The 16,565-nt window shown below is 42.1% G+C and overlaps 2 protein-coding genes across 2 annotated transcripts; both read left to right on the plus strand.

Moving 5' to 3' along the window:
• The first annotated feature begins 5,820 nt into the window (after window positions 1–5,820).
• LOC129602004 (protein boule-like) lies at window positions 5,821–9,278 on the plus strand. The gene is made up of 9 exons (XM_055500931.1): window positions 5,821–5,882; window positions 6,598–6,688; window positions 7,338–7,429; window positions 7,495–7,549; window positions 7,634–7,715; window positions 8,040–8,203; window positions 8,336–8,482; window positions 8,694–8,810; window positions 8,998–9,278. Exons 1-9 carry the CDS (start codon window positions 5,821–5,823, stop codon window positions 9,142–9,144), a joined length of 957 nt encoding a protein of 318 aa, XP_055356906.1. The 3' UTR covers window positions 9,145–9,278.
• A 918-nt stretch (window positions 9,279–10,196) lies between these two features.
• On the plus strand, window positions 10,197–16,264 carry LOC129602005 (heat shock transcription factor, X-linked-like). Its single transcript, XM_055500932.1, is given in 5 exon segments — window positions 10,197–10,606; window positions 12,057–12,144; window positions 12,147–12,322; window positions 12,856–12,961; window positions 16,032–16,264. Coding segments are annotated over 5 exon segments (891 nt in total). The 5' UTR covers window positions 10,197–10,318.
• Window positions 16,265–16,565: the final 301 nt, after the last annotated feature.

A 16,565-nucleotide genomic window follows, 5' to 3' on the forward strand; every position in this document is an offset into this window, starting at 1 on the left:
AAGCGCCACACCGCTCTTCCAGTGATCTGCTCAAGTCTCTCAACGCGGCGAGCTTGGCGGATAGTCCGGTGGCCTTACGCGATCAGTCACCTCTTCAAGCACTTCCACGACGACGACACCCGCCACACTCTCGCTACCGTCAAAGACCAAATCCGTGGATGAGTATGATTACCAGCGGGAAATCGACCGAGCCAAAGAGCAGACACCGCCGACCAACAAGCGCACGGCGGCGTTGAATCGGGAAGCCCCAAGCACCGTCCCCGTGCCGCGCGCCGCTCAACCTCCCGGTGACGGATGACGCGTCCACCCCGAAGAAGCTGTGTTTTCAGAATGACGACGCTACAGCGGAAAATAACGATGACGATGCTGTAGAGTTTCTCATTGTGCCGTGAAGAATCGGAAGTTAAGCGGGAAGAAGAAGACAGTCGAGGGTGGTGGTGTTTTCAGTGAAAGCGTCAAGAGGATCCCGAGGATGGGGAACGGTGCGCGACGCCGCCGGTGGAGGCCGGAGATTTCGGACGGGGACTGCGGCGATCGGCGCGCGCCACCACAGCCCATATCAAATCCTTGAAAGAGCCGAGTTTAATGAAGAAGATGCGCCGTCCCGTGGACATCCCGGCGCTGAATCCATCGGCGGAACGGAAGCGGGTGTCGCGCGGCACACGCGGTGGAGTTTCAGTAAAAGTGGCCGCAAATCGGAGAGCCGGCGTCAGCGTGAAAACGGATCTGGTAGGAACATAATCTCAGGCTGTATGTTTTTTGGTTCAAGATTGGCTTTACGCCGTGGAAATAGTCGACATTTTTGTCTTTTGAATGCTCTTACCTTTTTTTGTACAGTGGTCTGCGTTGGGTTGGATAATACTTGCACGTTTAGCGTTTTATGGAGTATTCTGTATATTTTATAGTTTAATGATCCGCCGGTATGTTTGGTAATGTGTATTTTTGATATTATGACCGGCATGTAGACCGCAATAAAATTTGATTGCTTTTATTGTGGGAAACTTTTTTACAGGACCGGGCTGTAAAACAAATTAGCCGGCATTAGCGTTTGCCGCCGTTTTCCCCGGCTGCAGTCGACTCGCGTTATTTATTATTCTAGTGGCGTAAATGGTGTTCAGGAGAGATTGCGGGTTGGGTATATATTCAAGTACGGGTTTTATCAGCAATCGGCACAATTGTCAGCCGGCAGCAATGGGGCATTGTGATTGTGTTGGGCTGTGCATTAGCTGATAGCGGAGAATTCCCGGCAAGACAAATGACCAGTGGAGCGGATGTGACAGTGAATTAGGGGATGAAATTGTCTCCGTCCTGTGCTTGAGCAGTTGGAGGATGTGCTGTTTTACGATAATGATCATCAGATGAGAGGGAGAGCGAGAGATGGGGAGTGGAAATGGGAACGAGATAGACTGGAGTATGTGTAACTGTGTATAGATGTGCAGGGATTCTATCAAAGCTAAACAAAATCAATGGCCAATACGCGCGGATCATCCGGCGTTTTTCCCCCCGTTTCGTAGATCAGGAACGCGGGCCCAGTGTCAGTGTGTAGTAGACAAGTTGAGAGATTTAAATTTGATTTCGTATCCGCATCCAATTCTCCGGCTGGTATCTGTTGTATGTACTGTGTATATATATCGGTGCAATGTGGAGTTTATATTAGATGCTGAGGGTAATCACCGAGCTGTCACGCTTGATTGCTGGCATGGTGGTATGGGGATTGTGCCGGCTGTTGTAGCGTTTTGCCTCTTAATGCTTTTCCTTGGGAATTTATTTTGATTTTGCTAAAGCAGCTGGTATTAAACCGTCAACGCGGCGACGTATATGATGTCGTTTATGCGTTCCACGATGGATCCGTAGTCGGAATCCCTGTCCACTGCAGTACGCCTGTAAGGTGGTGGCCAATGTGTCCTTTGCGTGTATCTACGAGCCGCTGTCCACCCTGCCCACACCCTGCACGCAGACGGTGTGTTTCAATGGAGGATCGTGTATCGCGGCGTTTCCCAGTAATATCTGTCTGTGTCCGGTGGAGTGGACCGGGATGATTGTTCGGGTAAGTGTCATGGCATTTGTCATGCTGTTATCGATTTCTGGTGTCGGATAATTGTGTAGTTAAAAAAGCATTTGCTCTGAACGTTGCACACGGGGTTAGGATGGGATGACCTTACTTATATAATTTTCATATTCTCGATAAACGCAAATATGTTCTGTACGGCAGCTTTTAAAAAACACATACGCATTTAAAATGTTGTTATCGTTATACTGCCTGGAAAGGTGAAAGTAAAGACAGTTTAAAATTTTTCCGTTATAATTTTTACCGTTAATAAGAAGGTTTAATATCAGCTTTGAACGATGTTTGATAAATATAATAAATAACTCACATGCAATCGAAATTCCATTTCGACGCCTATTCATTAATTTTATTGCAATTTTTAGTAAATGTTTTTGACTCGGAAAGCTGTCCATGTTCAGAAACCTTTCAACACAGATTAAATATGTACACGCAAATCTAAATAATTTAAAAACATCATTTTCAGCACATAAACGGCACATGGAAGAAGTGAATACGCAATATAAGGATTGAATTTGCACTGGGACGTATAAAGTACTTATTTTCTATCTTTTACGCCGTTATGCATGCCGCTTTAGGTTATTAAGATTTGCTTTTTTTTTGAAAGGTTTTCGTGCGGTTTAGAGCTTTCAAAGTGGAAATCGTTATCTTGCAATTAACGCCAATGAATAGGCGTCGTAATGGAATTTTAATTGCGTGTCTGTCGCCGGTTGATTAATATTAAATGCAGTTATACGACAATGCTGGCCGGCTGTACTGCCGCGTCGATAGGCGGGTATTGGTGGGAACGTAATGATTTCGCTAAGCACAGCATATCCAGATGGCAGCTAATCGGGATTGGCCCATGGCTTATAAATGGGATATTATTTTCCGGGAATCTTTCCCTTATAACTTCCAGACAAGATACTATTGATTTCTTTTGAGGGCTAAAAAAATAGTACCCATTCATTTCGTATTCCACTTTAACTTATTAAAGATTCAATGGAAGTTTCTCTGGGAAACGAGTAAAGGGATGAATCGCAGGGATAAGTGGAACGCCACAGATGCGCGCCGGTCAGCGCAATTGAAAATGTTAATCAGATTGCGCTGCTACGATATCCATGACATATTGCATGCCGGGGTAACCAGGCGTTTTTTCTCTACGTAATATTTTAAAATCTTTTTAAAAAATTAAGCGAGAAATTTAGTTGCACATGTTTCATGTTAAGCATCATGTAACTGATTCCCTGAAAGGCAGCATAGCAGCAGCAGTAAAACTTTATGCTTATTGCACCGAAGCTGAAAAATATACATATCCTCGGATTATTTTAGATAATTTAAACCGTTTTAGGAGTGCAGTACTTAAGCGTCTGCTTGTACAGCGTCTGCTACGTCTGCGTCTGCTTGAGTTTTTTTATAACGAATTATGACGAAAGAAATCTTGAGTTCTATATAACGAATTCTGTGAAAATATCCACTTTGTAAATAATTGCAAATAATTAGCACATAATTATATTATATATGCAGGTTCACAGTACACAACGATTTTAGAATTTGGACTATGTTGTTATCGCTTGTTATTGTATACAGTAGGTCCGGGCACTAGTTATATTATGTTGCGCATTTAACAAGTAAGCAAATACTGGATATGTAATGCGTATATCATAAGAGTAATATATGCTGGATAATATCGATCTGTGCAAAAGGTAAATATTACCCAGAATTTTAATGAATTTCAAATCGATTTCGTCTTTGACATTTTCTAGCATAAGTAATCCTTCTTTTAAGACATGCACGCATAGGACACTGACGTCTCTAATAAAGGAAAACGCGCAGATTGCCCGCATTACGCGGGGATAATAATGTGTTAAGTAGCTCTTAAAAGTCCGGTATCTCATTTCCGGTGCGCGTAATACACGGAAATCAATCCCATCCTCCATAAATTCTCTTATTCCCGCGGCCTGCTTAAATGCCGGTCATCGGGCGCCGCAGTGCATGCGTCCCTTAAAACGAAATCCAGCATGTTACACAAACATCAATCCAGTAACATCAACATACTCGTACCATGTTTACTCTCATACTCAACTATCTTGGGAAATTGAAAACGCTACAGTTTATAAAACTCATCAGTCTGTGGGTTTTCTGCAAGCCTACAACTCACCAGTCTAGCTGCCTGTTTCTCTAGAGAATACGTAGGACGGATATATATTGGGGTTGTATATTTTTGTTTTAATAAACGAGTGTAGTTATGTAAAATTGCATACGTTTTATGTACGAGTATAGTTCTATATACCTGTAGTGATACATTTTTTGTAGTTAAAACTTACAAGCACATTTTTTTATATTTACAGTTATATATTGTTTCATTTCATTTGTGGTTCTTTATCTCTCATCGCTCATTGGTATATGACTATATGTATATCGTATAGTACGCAATCCCAATACGAACTACACGGAATACCACCGCGTCCAGCAGCTGCACCATGTGGCCGTGGCCATCGGTGTCCTGGTGACCGCGTTCCTCCTGGCCTTCCTGTTGGTACTGTGCTGTCACTGTAAATCCTCCCGGCGGTGGACGGTCTTCAAGGAGCAGTGTAAGCATCTCCTGGGACAGCCGCGTTCAACGGATATTGAGCCCATTGTTGACATCAGTTCGGTGCAGAAGGCCCGCTTATGCCCGGAAGTCGTTTACTTTACGGCGGCGGCCAATCAGGAGGAGACGGCGGGCGCCGGCACGCCGGTGATGCAACAGTCGTATTATGCGGTAGATGAGAGGCCGCCAATTTCCAGTCTGACTGGACGACCGTTAATAACCGGATCGGCTTATGCCGCTGCACATCACATGGAGCATCTGCGAGTATGAACGCAATTACATACTTAACGGGCGAACCGGCAAAGTTTTCTTGTTGTCTATATTGCACCGTGTGGGCGCCACACGGATGCTTCAATCTGACGAGAAATTGTTTTTTCTTCAGAATTCAGTATTTCATTCAACTGCTCGCTTCTTTTTGTCCCTGCATATGAACAACGTATTTAACATCCAGTTTGTTGTAAATACTGCATATTAATATTTCGGTTTTATTGTGACCGTATGAAATTAAACAAAAATTAGGTAATTCATTCTCACTTATGTCTTATAATAACTGAAACGCATACGTACTTACTGGTTAGAGTATTTTAGATATCCAAACGTTTACGGTGCTTTAAAAGCATGAGTGCAACTGTGCAACATTTTCCAGGGATTCTCAGTCTGCAGGATTCAGCATGTACAGCAGTGCACAAGTGTACAATAAGCTTGGAAGACACATTACTTACAAGTTATAGATGTAGTTTTACTTATTTGATTTATATTATTACAGCTAACCATAAGAAGAAGCTTTATTTTGTGCACCGCGATAATATTATTGCCTGAAGCAGTTGGCCATGGCAAAAACTAAGTTAAGTTTCCAGATTTTCATGCATGCTCAAATAATTAGGCGCATATATTAAAACATGATAAAAATATTATATTAACACGAGCACTGTAAAACCACTACCCGACGACCCCACCGGAAGTACTTAACGATAACACCGAAAAATGCTTCAATAGTCTGATATCAATGTGTTCACTCACTACACCGGCTCGACTCACTACACCGGCTGGCAGTCTTTTAGGCCGGCATAGTAAATAGTCGCTGCATTCCGTGCGGCCCGTGTCTGTACGGTGTACCGGGCCACCGCCCACCGGCATACATACCTACTTACGCTATGAATGACATCAGACCGCAGAATGAATTATGAATGAACCATACAAACCGCTGAATGAAGCCGATTGGCTAAAAAGCCGCCAGTTGCCCAGGTATGTACGTATGTACCTATCCACCAGAGTTTCAGCCACATTTTATTAACACAGCATCCAATGCAAACCCACATGAGCGCATGGTAATAATCGCCTGCATCTGCGTACCAACCCAGCACTGATTCATGTCTTTGTTGTCTGCACTGATACGTGACGGACAGCCTGTGTGGTCGTCGCCCTTGAAAATCAGACCTGATAAAATCGGCTTTCATTCCTGGACGAGTGAAAAACGCAGAAGAGCAGATCCAGGCGGTCGCGCGGATGAGTTTGTTCAGTTGCTAATTTTTCATTTTCGGGGCCGGTTCTTTCGCAGCTCCACGTTTTCTGGTAACATTTTTGCCCATATTTTGTGGCCTTTTCCTCGGGTGTCGGTTCTTCGGTTAACCAAGGAAATTCTTTCCCATTCTCTCGGTTCTTTTTCGGTGCAGTTTGTTTTTGTACAATTTTTTGGTTAAGCACACTGCGACAGGAATGGCGTACACTAATAGTCCCAGCTATGTATCGGGAACCGGGCCGACCTTCAGTACTATCAGCGACTTGATAAAAAGCTGCTACGGCTAGTGAGGATGCGCCTCTGCGACGTCCTCCTACCGAGGGATTACGCAGCGACCTGCTGAACGGACGCAGTGGCAGTCAGAACAGCAGCCTCCTGACTGATCACATGGAGCCGGATGCCATGAAACAGCATGACCGCTCGCTGAACTCCTCGCGCCAGGAAGCCCGCTCCCGTCCGACGTTTGCGCGCGGCCAACGAGAAGATCCTGGAGATAAAGAATCGCATCTTCGTCGGTGGCCTGAACAAATCGGTAAGATTGTAAGAACGCTTTTTTACGTGCGCAGTTATTGAGCGACTGCAGTCAACGGTGTAACACGGAAGTTTCCACAAATGACAGTATCATGGATTTGTCATTTTTGTAATTTTTATCAGCTTGCCATTTATTTCCGTACTTCACTAAAAATGGAATTTTGGATTAAGTTGGGTTTTATGAATTTATGTTATAATTTACACTTTGTAGAATGATATATTGATGGATAGATTTATTGCACAATTTTTCATTTTAAAATTAATGCATTTATCCTTTTTCGTATCAGCTTGACTCTAAAAAATTCAAAAAGGCGTTATCTGTTTTAAAAAAGTGTTTGATAATAATTTCTCCCGTTCTTCCTGCCGTAGTGGCTGTTTTGAAGAGAAAGGCAGCCACTACCAACTTTGAAAGGATTAAAACAAAATTTAAGTTCGCTCCGTATTTTAGGAAAATTGTACGTCTGCGTTTCAAGATTGAGTTGTTGCTCAAGTTGTGCAATGAAATTATCTGCACTGTTAAAACTGAAAGAAACTAATTTTTCGATACAAGATATTATTTATTGCATCACTTCCATTTGCTAAAATTAATCGGAGCCATTTTAAAATTTTTACAACGAAAAACTAATTTAGTTTTTTTATTGTTTTCCTAGATTAATGAGGATGATCTGCGCGAACTGTTTGGATCATTTGGTGAGATGCTGGAGGTGCAGATCAAGTTGCGCGGCGATGAAAATGCTCGCGGGTGAGTTTTCTTCTGAACTGTGCAGTGATCGATTCTTATTCGAGAATTTTTCTGGTCGAAATTAGGTATGGCTTTGTGACGTTCAAGACACCGTCGGACACGGACAAAGCGCTGCGAGCTGTAAGTGCTGCTCTACTCTGACTGCTTCTATGCTCCTTTGTGCCATGGTGACTGTATTCTCTTGATCGCTTTGATGTTCGATAGGGTGCTGGGGAATCACTGAGTATTAAAGGTCATAAGCTGGTAGTGCAGCCAGCCTATCGTCGCGTGGAGAATCATGCAAGAGGTGAGGATACTCGGCAGTCACGTTGGATTTGCTTTTATTCGTTAGCTTGACAGTGCATTAGTAATTAACGATAACTGTAATACTTTTAAAGATTTTTTTTGTGTTTTACAACGCTCACAAACTGCACGTTGTCGATTATCTTTGTTTTCTGTGAAACCGTAATTCGCGAGATTTAACCTGGTAGTTAAAATGTTGGAACTTTTACATATTAAATTGTTAAGCCTTTGTGTATTGTAGTGTACCAGCCTTGTGTAGATACGATAATTTCATTTGATGAGAACGACGGTGATTGGGTAGTTTGTGAACATGTCTTTCATTTGACAGGTCTGAATTCACTATCGCTGAACGGCAATCAGAGTCCGGCTGGTCTGCTCGGTTCATCCATGATGATGTGTCCTACCATTGGCTCATTCCCGTCCTATCCGTTCGGTTTTCCCGGTAGCACCCTTCCCGGCACCTATCCGTTCTATCCTTCACCTTACTATCCAGTAAGACATCTTTTGTCGGTAGATGTGAGAATATGATCATGCGGCACGGCGGAAATTCATGCCGATAACGGCTGCTTTGTCAACTTGAAAACTGCTTGTTATGAAGCTGAATATTTTTTGGTTGTTGTACAGGGAGCTGCGGATCCCATGTCGCGCTGGCCGTTGACTTATCCCATGCCGAATTATCCGTGGGGAATGCCGATGGGAAATTCCGTATCGATGCCCTGTCCGACTCCCGCATGGAATCCGATGCCACCGTATTTGCCGGCTGATCGTCAGGTGATTGATGGAATATTTTTGAGTTTAATTCTGACTGGATATTAATGATAAATATATTTTTTAGCATTTCTGAGTGTCTGGTTAATGTACATCGAATTTAGCTACATTTCATTCCCAGTGATAAACGGAGATCAGCTGTGTGTTATCGGTCAAGTCCATTTGAAATTCATTTGATATTCAAGATGAATTCATTGTTTAAATTTTTTTCCAGCAGATCCCGACGCGTCCAAGCTCATCTGACCCATCGGAAAACGATCAGTTCTCACCAGCTCCTGCCGGAAGCCCAAATTTTGCTTATCCACCGGCACCTATTATCCAAGTGGACAGTGTAAGTTCGAAATTGATCATAATGGGAATTTGGAAACAGAGGCTGCTTACATTATAGCGAACTTCCATTAGCGAAATTATTAAATCAATTGCATGTTAGCAGATTTGAACGTTTTCTAATCGGCTTGCATAGCAGGCGTGAATTTTGACCGATTTTGTAGTAAGCCATCGCAATGGTTCTGTTCTAGTTGAGCGACGATCCGAGCCTGTTTCATTTAAGCCGACCGCGTGGCGGCAGTGGACTGAAGGGAGACTTTCATGATGCCGATAATTTGGGCCGTATCCTGGGTGCTCCCAAGTACCACATTTCGCCGGATGCCCGCGCCCGCAAATAATGGTTGAAATATGGACGGATGAGTTGATAATTTTGTGTAATTTTTTCGTCAACAGTGTTTTGCCAAATGTGTACAGTTGTACGGGTCGTCTGTGTTTATGCTTGCATTTCAGTTTTGTTTTTTCTCTGCGCGCGCGGCGGTTGCAAAAGGTTTTATAATTTTCTCTTTGAACCGGCTGGTTTCGTGGTTTCTGAGCTGTGTTTTTGTACAGTTTTAGTGTGGTGAAAGAGTCGAAATGTTTTTATTTTTCAGTTTGATACGTGGATGTGTGTATGGGTTTCCTTTGGTTTTATCATGTTTGAAACTTCAGTTGGCTTGGGTAAGCCTTTCAAAGATTTTACGTGTGTTAATTTTGTGAGAAGCATTTGTGCTCAGTCACAGACTCACAGGTGATGGTTTGAGGAGCTGCGTTTTGATAAAGTATTAAAACATTTGAGTTGGATCGGGTGTGTTTTTCTTGCTATACTTTGCAGTAAACGCAAAGAAGCAGTCGTTTTCCCGAAGCTGCATTACTACTCGTAGTTTTTCACGCTTTAGTGTGGTGCGGTTAGTGGGGAGCAGTTTCAGAAGAATTTAGTTATGATTACTGTAGAATGAAATTTAAATGCCGTTTGCTCTTACGCATAAAAATTTGATTTTGTTGAACTGTTGGTCTGTTACCGTGCTTAATGTTTATGAGTTCTCAGATAGATACCTGTTTGATGTTTTTACTATTACTGTAATCAAATTTTGCATTATAATAATCTACATGGTTAATGAAAGCAGTATCGCAGTTTGCACTACAGGGACGAAATAACAGCGAGAAATGTTGAAAATAATCGTGAAATTATGAGAATATTAATAAGTATATCGTAACAGGGCGAAATTCCCTGTACAGCAAATAGTTTTGCCCGGCAGCCAATCGGTTTGCTCGCTGCGAAAGCCCGCCCACCCATATGGACCAATCGTAAACGTTCTCCGATTCGTTATTCCACGTCAGGGCAGCTCGTACAGATCCGACGAAGATTTCCCAACCGTTGCTCAATCGCACAGCGTGGGAATACTGCATTGCTTAACCTTATTTGTTTTATCTCTGTTTGTTGGGGATTTGTTTTGCCATACGCACTCTTTTCCTTCAGTTAACCCCCAACTACTGCTATTACTTCTTTCCTGTGCTTGCATGTGACAGGGGAAGATGGTGCGCAGTAGTCAGCCCACGTACAAAGAGAATGCATGGCGGCAGAAGGAGAACATGCATATGAGCCTCGTCAATGCGCTGGCCAGCCTGGAAGAAGCCAGCCGGCGGACCTTCAATACGCGCATGGAAGAGCTCATCTTCCCGGAGAAGATCTGGCTGATCTGCGAGACCAATCTGCTGTCGCGTTTCATGACGTGGGGCGATGAGAAGGGCATGGTGATGATTAATCTGGCAGAGTTTGAAGACGGACTCCTCGCCAATTACGGCACCACGCATCTGTTCAAGGTACCGTACATACAGCGGCAACCCTGGGAAGTTATATTCGCCAGCATAGCAGTAGTTTTCTTTCGGTTCTTGATTATATTTTAGCATGCATTCTCCACCATGAAAACCAAACTACACGTACACGTATGACAGTAGACTTCTATATAAATATTTAGTCTGAAATTATTTTGGTTTAATTAAACGGTTAAACCAATTATCCGTAATTATTGTGGAGACAGCAAACAGTTATTTGTTAAGCTTCCCTTATGAATCATTGTTTGTTCGTGTGCAGTACCGGTAGTTGCATGGCAACATAAAGGTTGCACCGCTGACCAGAAACTCGAGATCTTATATTCGTATCAGTCCGTCACCATCTGCACCGTTTTCAAAAGCACAGTCTTTAATGCTTGGCAACCGAGATTCAGCCAGGCAACGTTATAACACTGCCTTTATTCTGTATTGGAAGCGTTCGAACTGCTTTGGAAATAAACAATTGATTTTTATACAAAATTTGAAGATTATTTTTTAACTACTTATTTAGCAGTTAGAACAATACTAATTAATATCAAACAACGCGGTAACTTATTGCCGCTGCTATTTGAAAATACTTATATCGTTTTAAAGTGCTTTACAGCGCCTCATGAGGCACCAAGAAAACAACCTCAGAATCCTATTAAAGATTATTGCACAATGATATAGGTGTCGTTTTCCGGTTTTAAGCAAATAATTCTGGCATTTGGTACTTCCCTTTTTCAAGGCACATAATAGTATATAAATTTTTATTCATCGTAAGAAAGTGTCATCGTCACTGCGCTTGAACTTTTTGTAATACAAAGTAGTAATTTTGATTGATGGCTGCTGCCTATTAAAGATATTTTTTTTCATAGAGTTTAAATTGCTCTGCACTTTCCATGCGAAAAATCGCCAAACAATTTTGCAGTGCGTTTTCCGCACCGTGATCTACAAGGCTACTTGCACAATTATCGTGGACGTGAGAATACGTAATTCCTTATGTCCAGAAATTATTGCGGAGACAGTATACGTATTTTGTGTGCCAGAGCATATGCCACAGAAAGTATCAAACTTATTGCAAACATTAATACAAATTGAAGGAAAATATTGTTAAACAAACAAACCTGATGTAACGAATGAAACATTCGTCTGCGTTTACCAATTAAAGTAGCGAACGGAATGAAAGTAATGGCTTAAAGGTTGTGTACGGAAGGAAAAGCAGTGTTAAAACGTTACAGGAATTCACCGAGTGTAAAGGTTGTGAGCCGAGTGGCGATTATAATTAACGATAAACTCTTCAGCAATTTCGGGCTAATCCCAATGTATTGTATTTAGTCACTATTTAGGGTAAACCATTTTGCCACACAGTACGTGACAGGCTGTTCGACTACTGTAGTACTGGTGGATTCAGTTTGCATTATGTGCCAGCATTTGCATGTCTTAATTTTTGCTTTTGCAGACAGGCAAGCTGGTGTCGTTCATCCGCCAGTTTAATCTGTATGACTTCAAGAAAAAGCGCGATCTGTTCCTGGATCTGGATGGGCAGGGCAATTACGCTTTGGATTGTACTACCATCAGTATCTGCGCTCGGGTGATCAGCAGTTGTTGGCGCGATGTGCCCGGAAAGTCGTCAAACGTCTACCCTTGAGCGGCAATAGTGTTCGTGTGATGAAAAAAGATTCCGAGTCCGATGAGGAGACTCAGGAGAGCATTTCCAGTAGCAAGGTGACGATCGGTGTCTGTTTATAATGATTAAAGTTGACGAAATACTGTATTAACTTTTTAGCAGTTGGCAGATGTATCGGAGTACTGTATGAAGTTACTATGAACGCTTTGAGTTATGCATTCAGCATTACAAAGTCGGTAAAGCAAAACAAATAAGTAAAATCGTCACTGTACTAAACACGTATGTACAAGTTTGTACTTTTACAGTGCGTTCATGCTTACATTTTTCAGGGTATAAAATTAATAAAGTTTAAATTACTTACCTGTTACTGGCTACTGCATGATGCATATTACTTACGTTACGACTTACGACTACTTATAATATTATTGTATGTAAACTTATGGCAGCGCTTACTGCTTGCAGTAACGCACTTACAAAACATCTCATGGCCAGAAATGCTATACATACTACGGTAGTGATACTACAAAGTGCACATCTGATTTCATAGCGTCATGGGACAACAGTTTTATTATCTTTCAGGGACGTCGTCGTCGTGTGACGTACAGGCATTCCACAGCCGATGGCCCTTTGAATGTCCCGTCCAAATCCGGCGTCATCAAGCGAATGTCATTGCGTGGCCAACCGTCGCGCAAAAGGTACAGCCGACAGCATTCCTCTCTTCAATAATAAGCACGCAGGTTAGTTACTGCCAGAACTGACCATTAGAAATTTACATCGGCATCCACAATCCGTCGATGTACACTTGAACTTGTCACAGATTGGAAGTGTTACAGTAATGATACTTACCATAGTTTCGACTGAATGCAGTTTCTGGAAATTTTGCGATTGTGAAATTTTATTACAATAGTAGTACCGTTACTGCATACGACGGTACAGGAAGCAGTTTTGCCTCGTTGACCATTTATTAGGACGAACGAATACAAGCACCCATTATATTCGTGCATCACATAATTAAGCAGTCTATATACATTATAAATAATAGTTTTAATAGTAAAGTACATCCAGCACGAGCACAATTGTTGAATACACTCTGTAGTGCGAAATATTACTTTAATTCGAAGCATTTGCTTCCCGCTTTTGCTGTCGCGGAATGGGAATAAATCTTGTACAATCCTATATATTAATAAAATAAGCCTTAGCGAATTCCATTTCTGTCACCCTTTTTTGAGCGATCCACTGAACCAAACTTTGATGTCTATATGTCATTCAATAGCCGCGAGTTTGCAGATTTGCAGAAACCAGTTAGTTTTTTGAAAGTATGTGAAGTTTTAGAGAAAATCTTAAAAGAACTTAACATACAAAGTCTACGGGAAAAGTGCAGAACCCACCACTGCAAACCCACCCAAGCCACCACTGGCACGAACAGCACAGAAAAAGACATCTACACTTGATGGAACTTTGGTGTCCGTTAGTTATCGGACTGCCTTTAGTTCATAAGATTTTATTAAGAGTTAGTTTTAAAATATGTAGGCTCGGAAAGTGATGTTTCTTAAAGACTGAACATGCAGAATCTCCTGGAAAGTGGGAGCGACCCAAATTCCAAAGATAAAGTAGTTGCCTTTCGCAACGGGTTGATTAGATGTATTAATTAAAATTTAAAACTGCTTCCAAAGGGCGGTTGGCTTTTGCTGCCGTGCCAATAAAGTGGAATATTTTATCCTTTTTTCAAATCTCAAATAAACATCATTTTGTGAGAGACTGAAAGTCGATTTTGAGAATTTTGGTGTTCGACTGGAAATGATGTGGACTACTCGAGCAAAACAGCGAGTCCCAGTCCCACCGGGCGTACGCACTAGGATTCGAGTCTAACCGCCGCCCGGGGAGAAAGCGGCCCAAGGCAAATCTTTTCACGGCGACCTAAATGAGGAGCGCGAGCCTCCAGCAGGGGGGAAGGTAGAGAAGGTAAAAATATTTTTCAGAAGGGATATTTTTCCGCTAAGGAACGTAGACAAAAACGGTTTTATGAAAACAAAACCGCATTTTAGCATTCAACAATTTAACATAAACAGAAAATTTAAAAAGCGAAGCTTATCCGCATTCTAATCTATCTTTCCGCCAGCTATAAAGCATTCCGTCAGATCAGCTCCCATCAAAGGTCAAAACAAAAAAATTAGGGAATACCCTCTCCGGTGCGCCTGGGTGCGACAAGCTACATTAATGAACCATCTGTGAGGACGTAAGCGTGAAGCGACAATGCGTTTAATGGGTTGGGGATGTTGTTGGCGTTAAATGGGTTGGGTTTGGGATGGGTTGGGGTTGGGATTGGGGTTGGATTGGGAGGCGACAATGCGTTGGGGATGTACTATACAAATGCATAGATTTTGCCAAACTTGAAACAAATTTTATAAGCACGTAACAGAAAGCGGAATCATAGGCGGCGCCTATCTGCAGCGGGGTCGCAAGCAAGACACTGTGCTTAAGTTGTCGACGTTAATCAATAAAAGTTCACCAAAGAACACAACGAAATTTTGAAGTCTTCATCAGGTTTAAATTGTGTGTAAACAGTTGGAGGAAACTGGAAAGTATTTTTTATTCTAAGTGGTCTAAAGGTTGACATCGGTGGTCGTACGGTCGCATCACTGGATTGTTTTGTCGGGACGCACTAACTAAAATTTAACGAAGCTCCGAATGGTATCTGAACCAGTAGAAGTACTGAAATACGGCTACAAAATTTCAGTAATTATGGAGCTTTTTTCTATTTGTAGTTCTTGACAACTGACCGGCATATGCTGCTGATTGATTTGCGAGAAGCTTAAAACTTTGTTTTATAATTGCAAACAAAAGGACATATTCCTGGAAATTTTCTTTTCGGGTCTAATTTCGGGTCAAGTCAGCGGAACGCGACAATGTTTTCTCAAAACGGCCTTAAACATTTAATTATTAAACTGTGATACATTCTAACTGCTACCAATCTGTCAGTCAACTATGGTCAAAGGCCCAAAATAAAGAATAATTTACGACATTAGTTATGATAAGCATAACCAAACAGGTATTGTGCAAATACCGTTTGTCTCTGCCAATGAAACTAATCAAACTATATTATTATTAATATTCTTATACGCTCCGCTCAATAAAACTAAATTTGCAGTCATGGGTTTGTACTTTGTAGCTTTCCATAAATAACAATTTATCGCCGATTTATTCCGCGCAGTTTGCGCGGGGTCTACTAGTACATACTGTATACTTTTCAGAGTCAATAAAATAACTGTTTGTTATATACCTACTTGGTAAAGACCGGCAATTATGTGTAACACAGGGATGACGCTGGGTCGATAGCGCACACATTGCAGAACGTTAAGCTGAACACTACGTTCCGCTAGTAGTTGACATAACTACCAACCGACTCAAAACGAAACACTAGGTAACTAGCAGATCAAAAACAAACCATCGAGCTGATGCTGCCTCTCGACCGTTCCGAATACACAAGCAGCATTACACGCTGAATTTCAATGCTCAACCGTTGCAACAGAAAACGGTTGAGCATTGAATACTTACTGTATACTTATATTGCAGATTTAGGCTTCATTTGGCTACATTAATTTTATTATTACGAATTTTCTATGCACACCCAAATTTTCTTATAGCCTAATACAGTACGTAGTATAAAAACAATTACCTACGCTATGTACTGTACTCATTATTATAAAGATTGTAAAGGTCACTTAACTGAACTTCGATCGTATTCAGAGTGCTACCTCGTTACGACTGTGAATTTAATAGAGAATTCAACCTGCTTTTGTTTTCTAGTGGCTCGAAAGAATCGCGTCCGGACGGAACTGCAGCGCACCAGTCTGATTCAGCGCTGGCTGGAGATGCCGAAAGAATGGTATGACCTCCCGGAATTACAGCGCCGCCGTGATCCCACCGCGCGGTCACTGTTCGAAGTACAACTGGAATCTGGATCCGATGGTGGTGGGCGATCTGGCGGCACTGGCCAGCTACGGGATGCGGGAGGACCACAGTGCGCCCATGACCGATGAGGAGCTGCTGCGCTGGATCAAGGATATGGATAAGCTGCCGGTGCTGTTGTCCGTGGTGTCTGCGCCGGTTTTCCATCGCCTGTAAAATGCATACTCTTGATATCGGGGTGTTTGCTTCTGCCTCAAATATTTAGCCCGTTTTTGTTTTGTTTTTTATCAGAGATTCTACTTTTTATTCCCGTTTGTTGTGCTGCTTTCGGCTGTGCTTTTTTGGCTGTTTTCTTGGTTTCGTTTGGTTGTCTTTTGTAGTAGTGTGTTGTGCTGTGCTTTTTTTTACTGCTTGTACCTGTATATTTATTTT

This window comes from Paramacrobiotus metropolitanus, unplaced genomic scaffold (genome assembly GCF_019649055.1).
Source record: "Paramacrobiotus metropolitanus isolate TYO unplaced genomic scaffold, Prichtersi_v1.0 Parri_scaffold0000309, whole genome shotgun sequence".
NCBI lineage: Eukaryota > Metazoa > Tardigrada > Eutardigrada > Parachela > Macrobiotidae > Paramacrobiotus > Paramacrobiotus metropolitanus.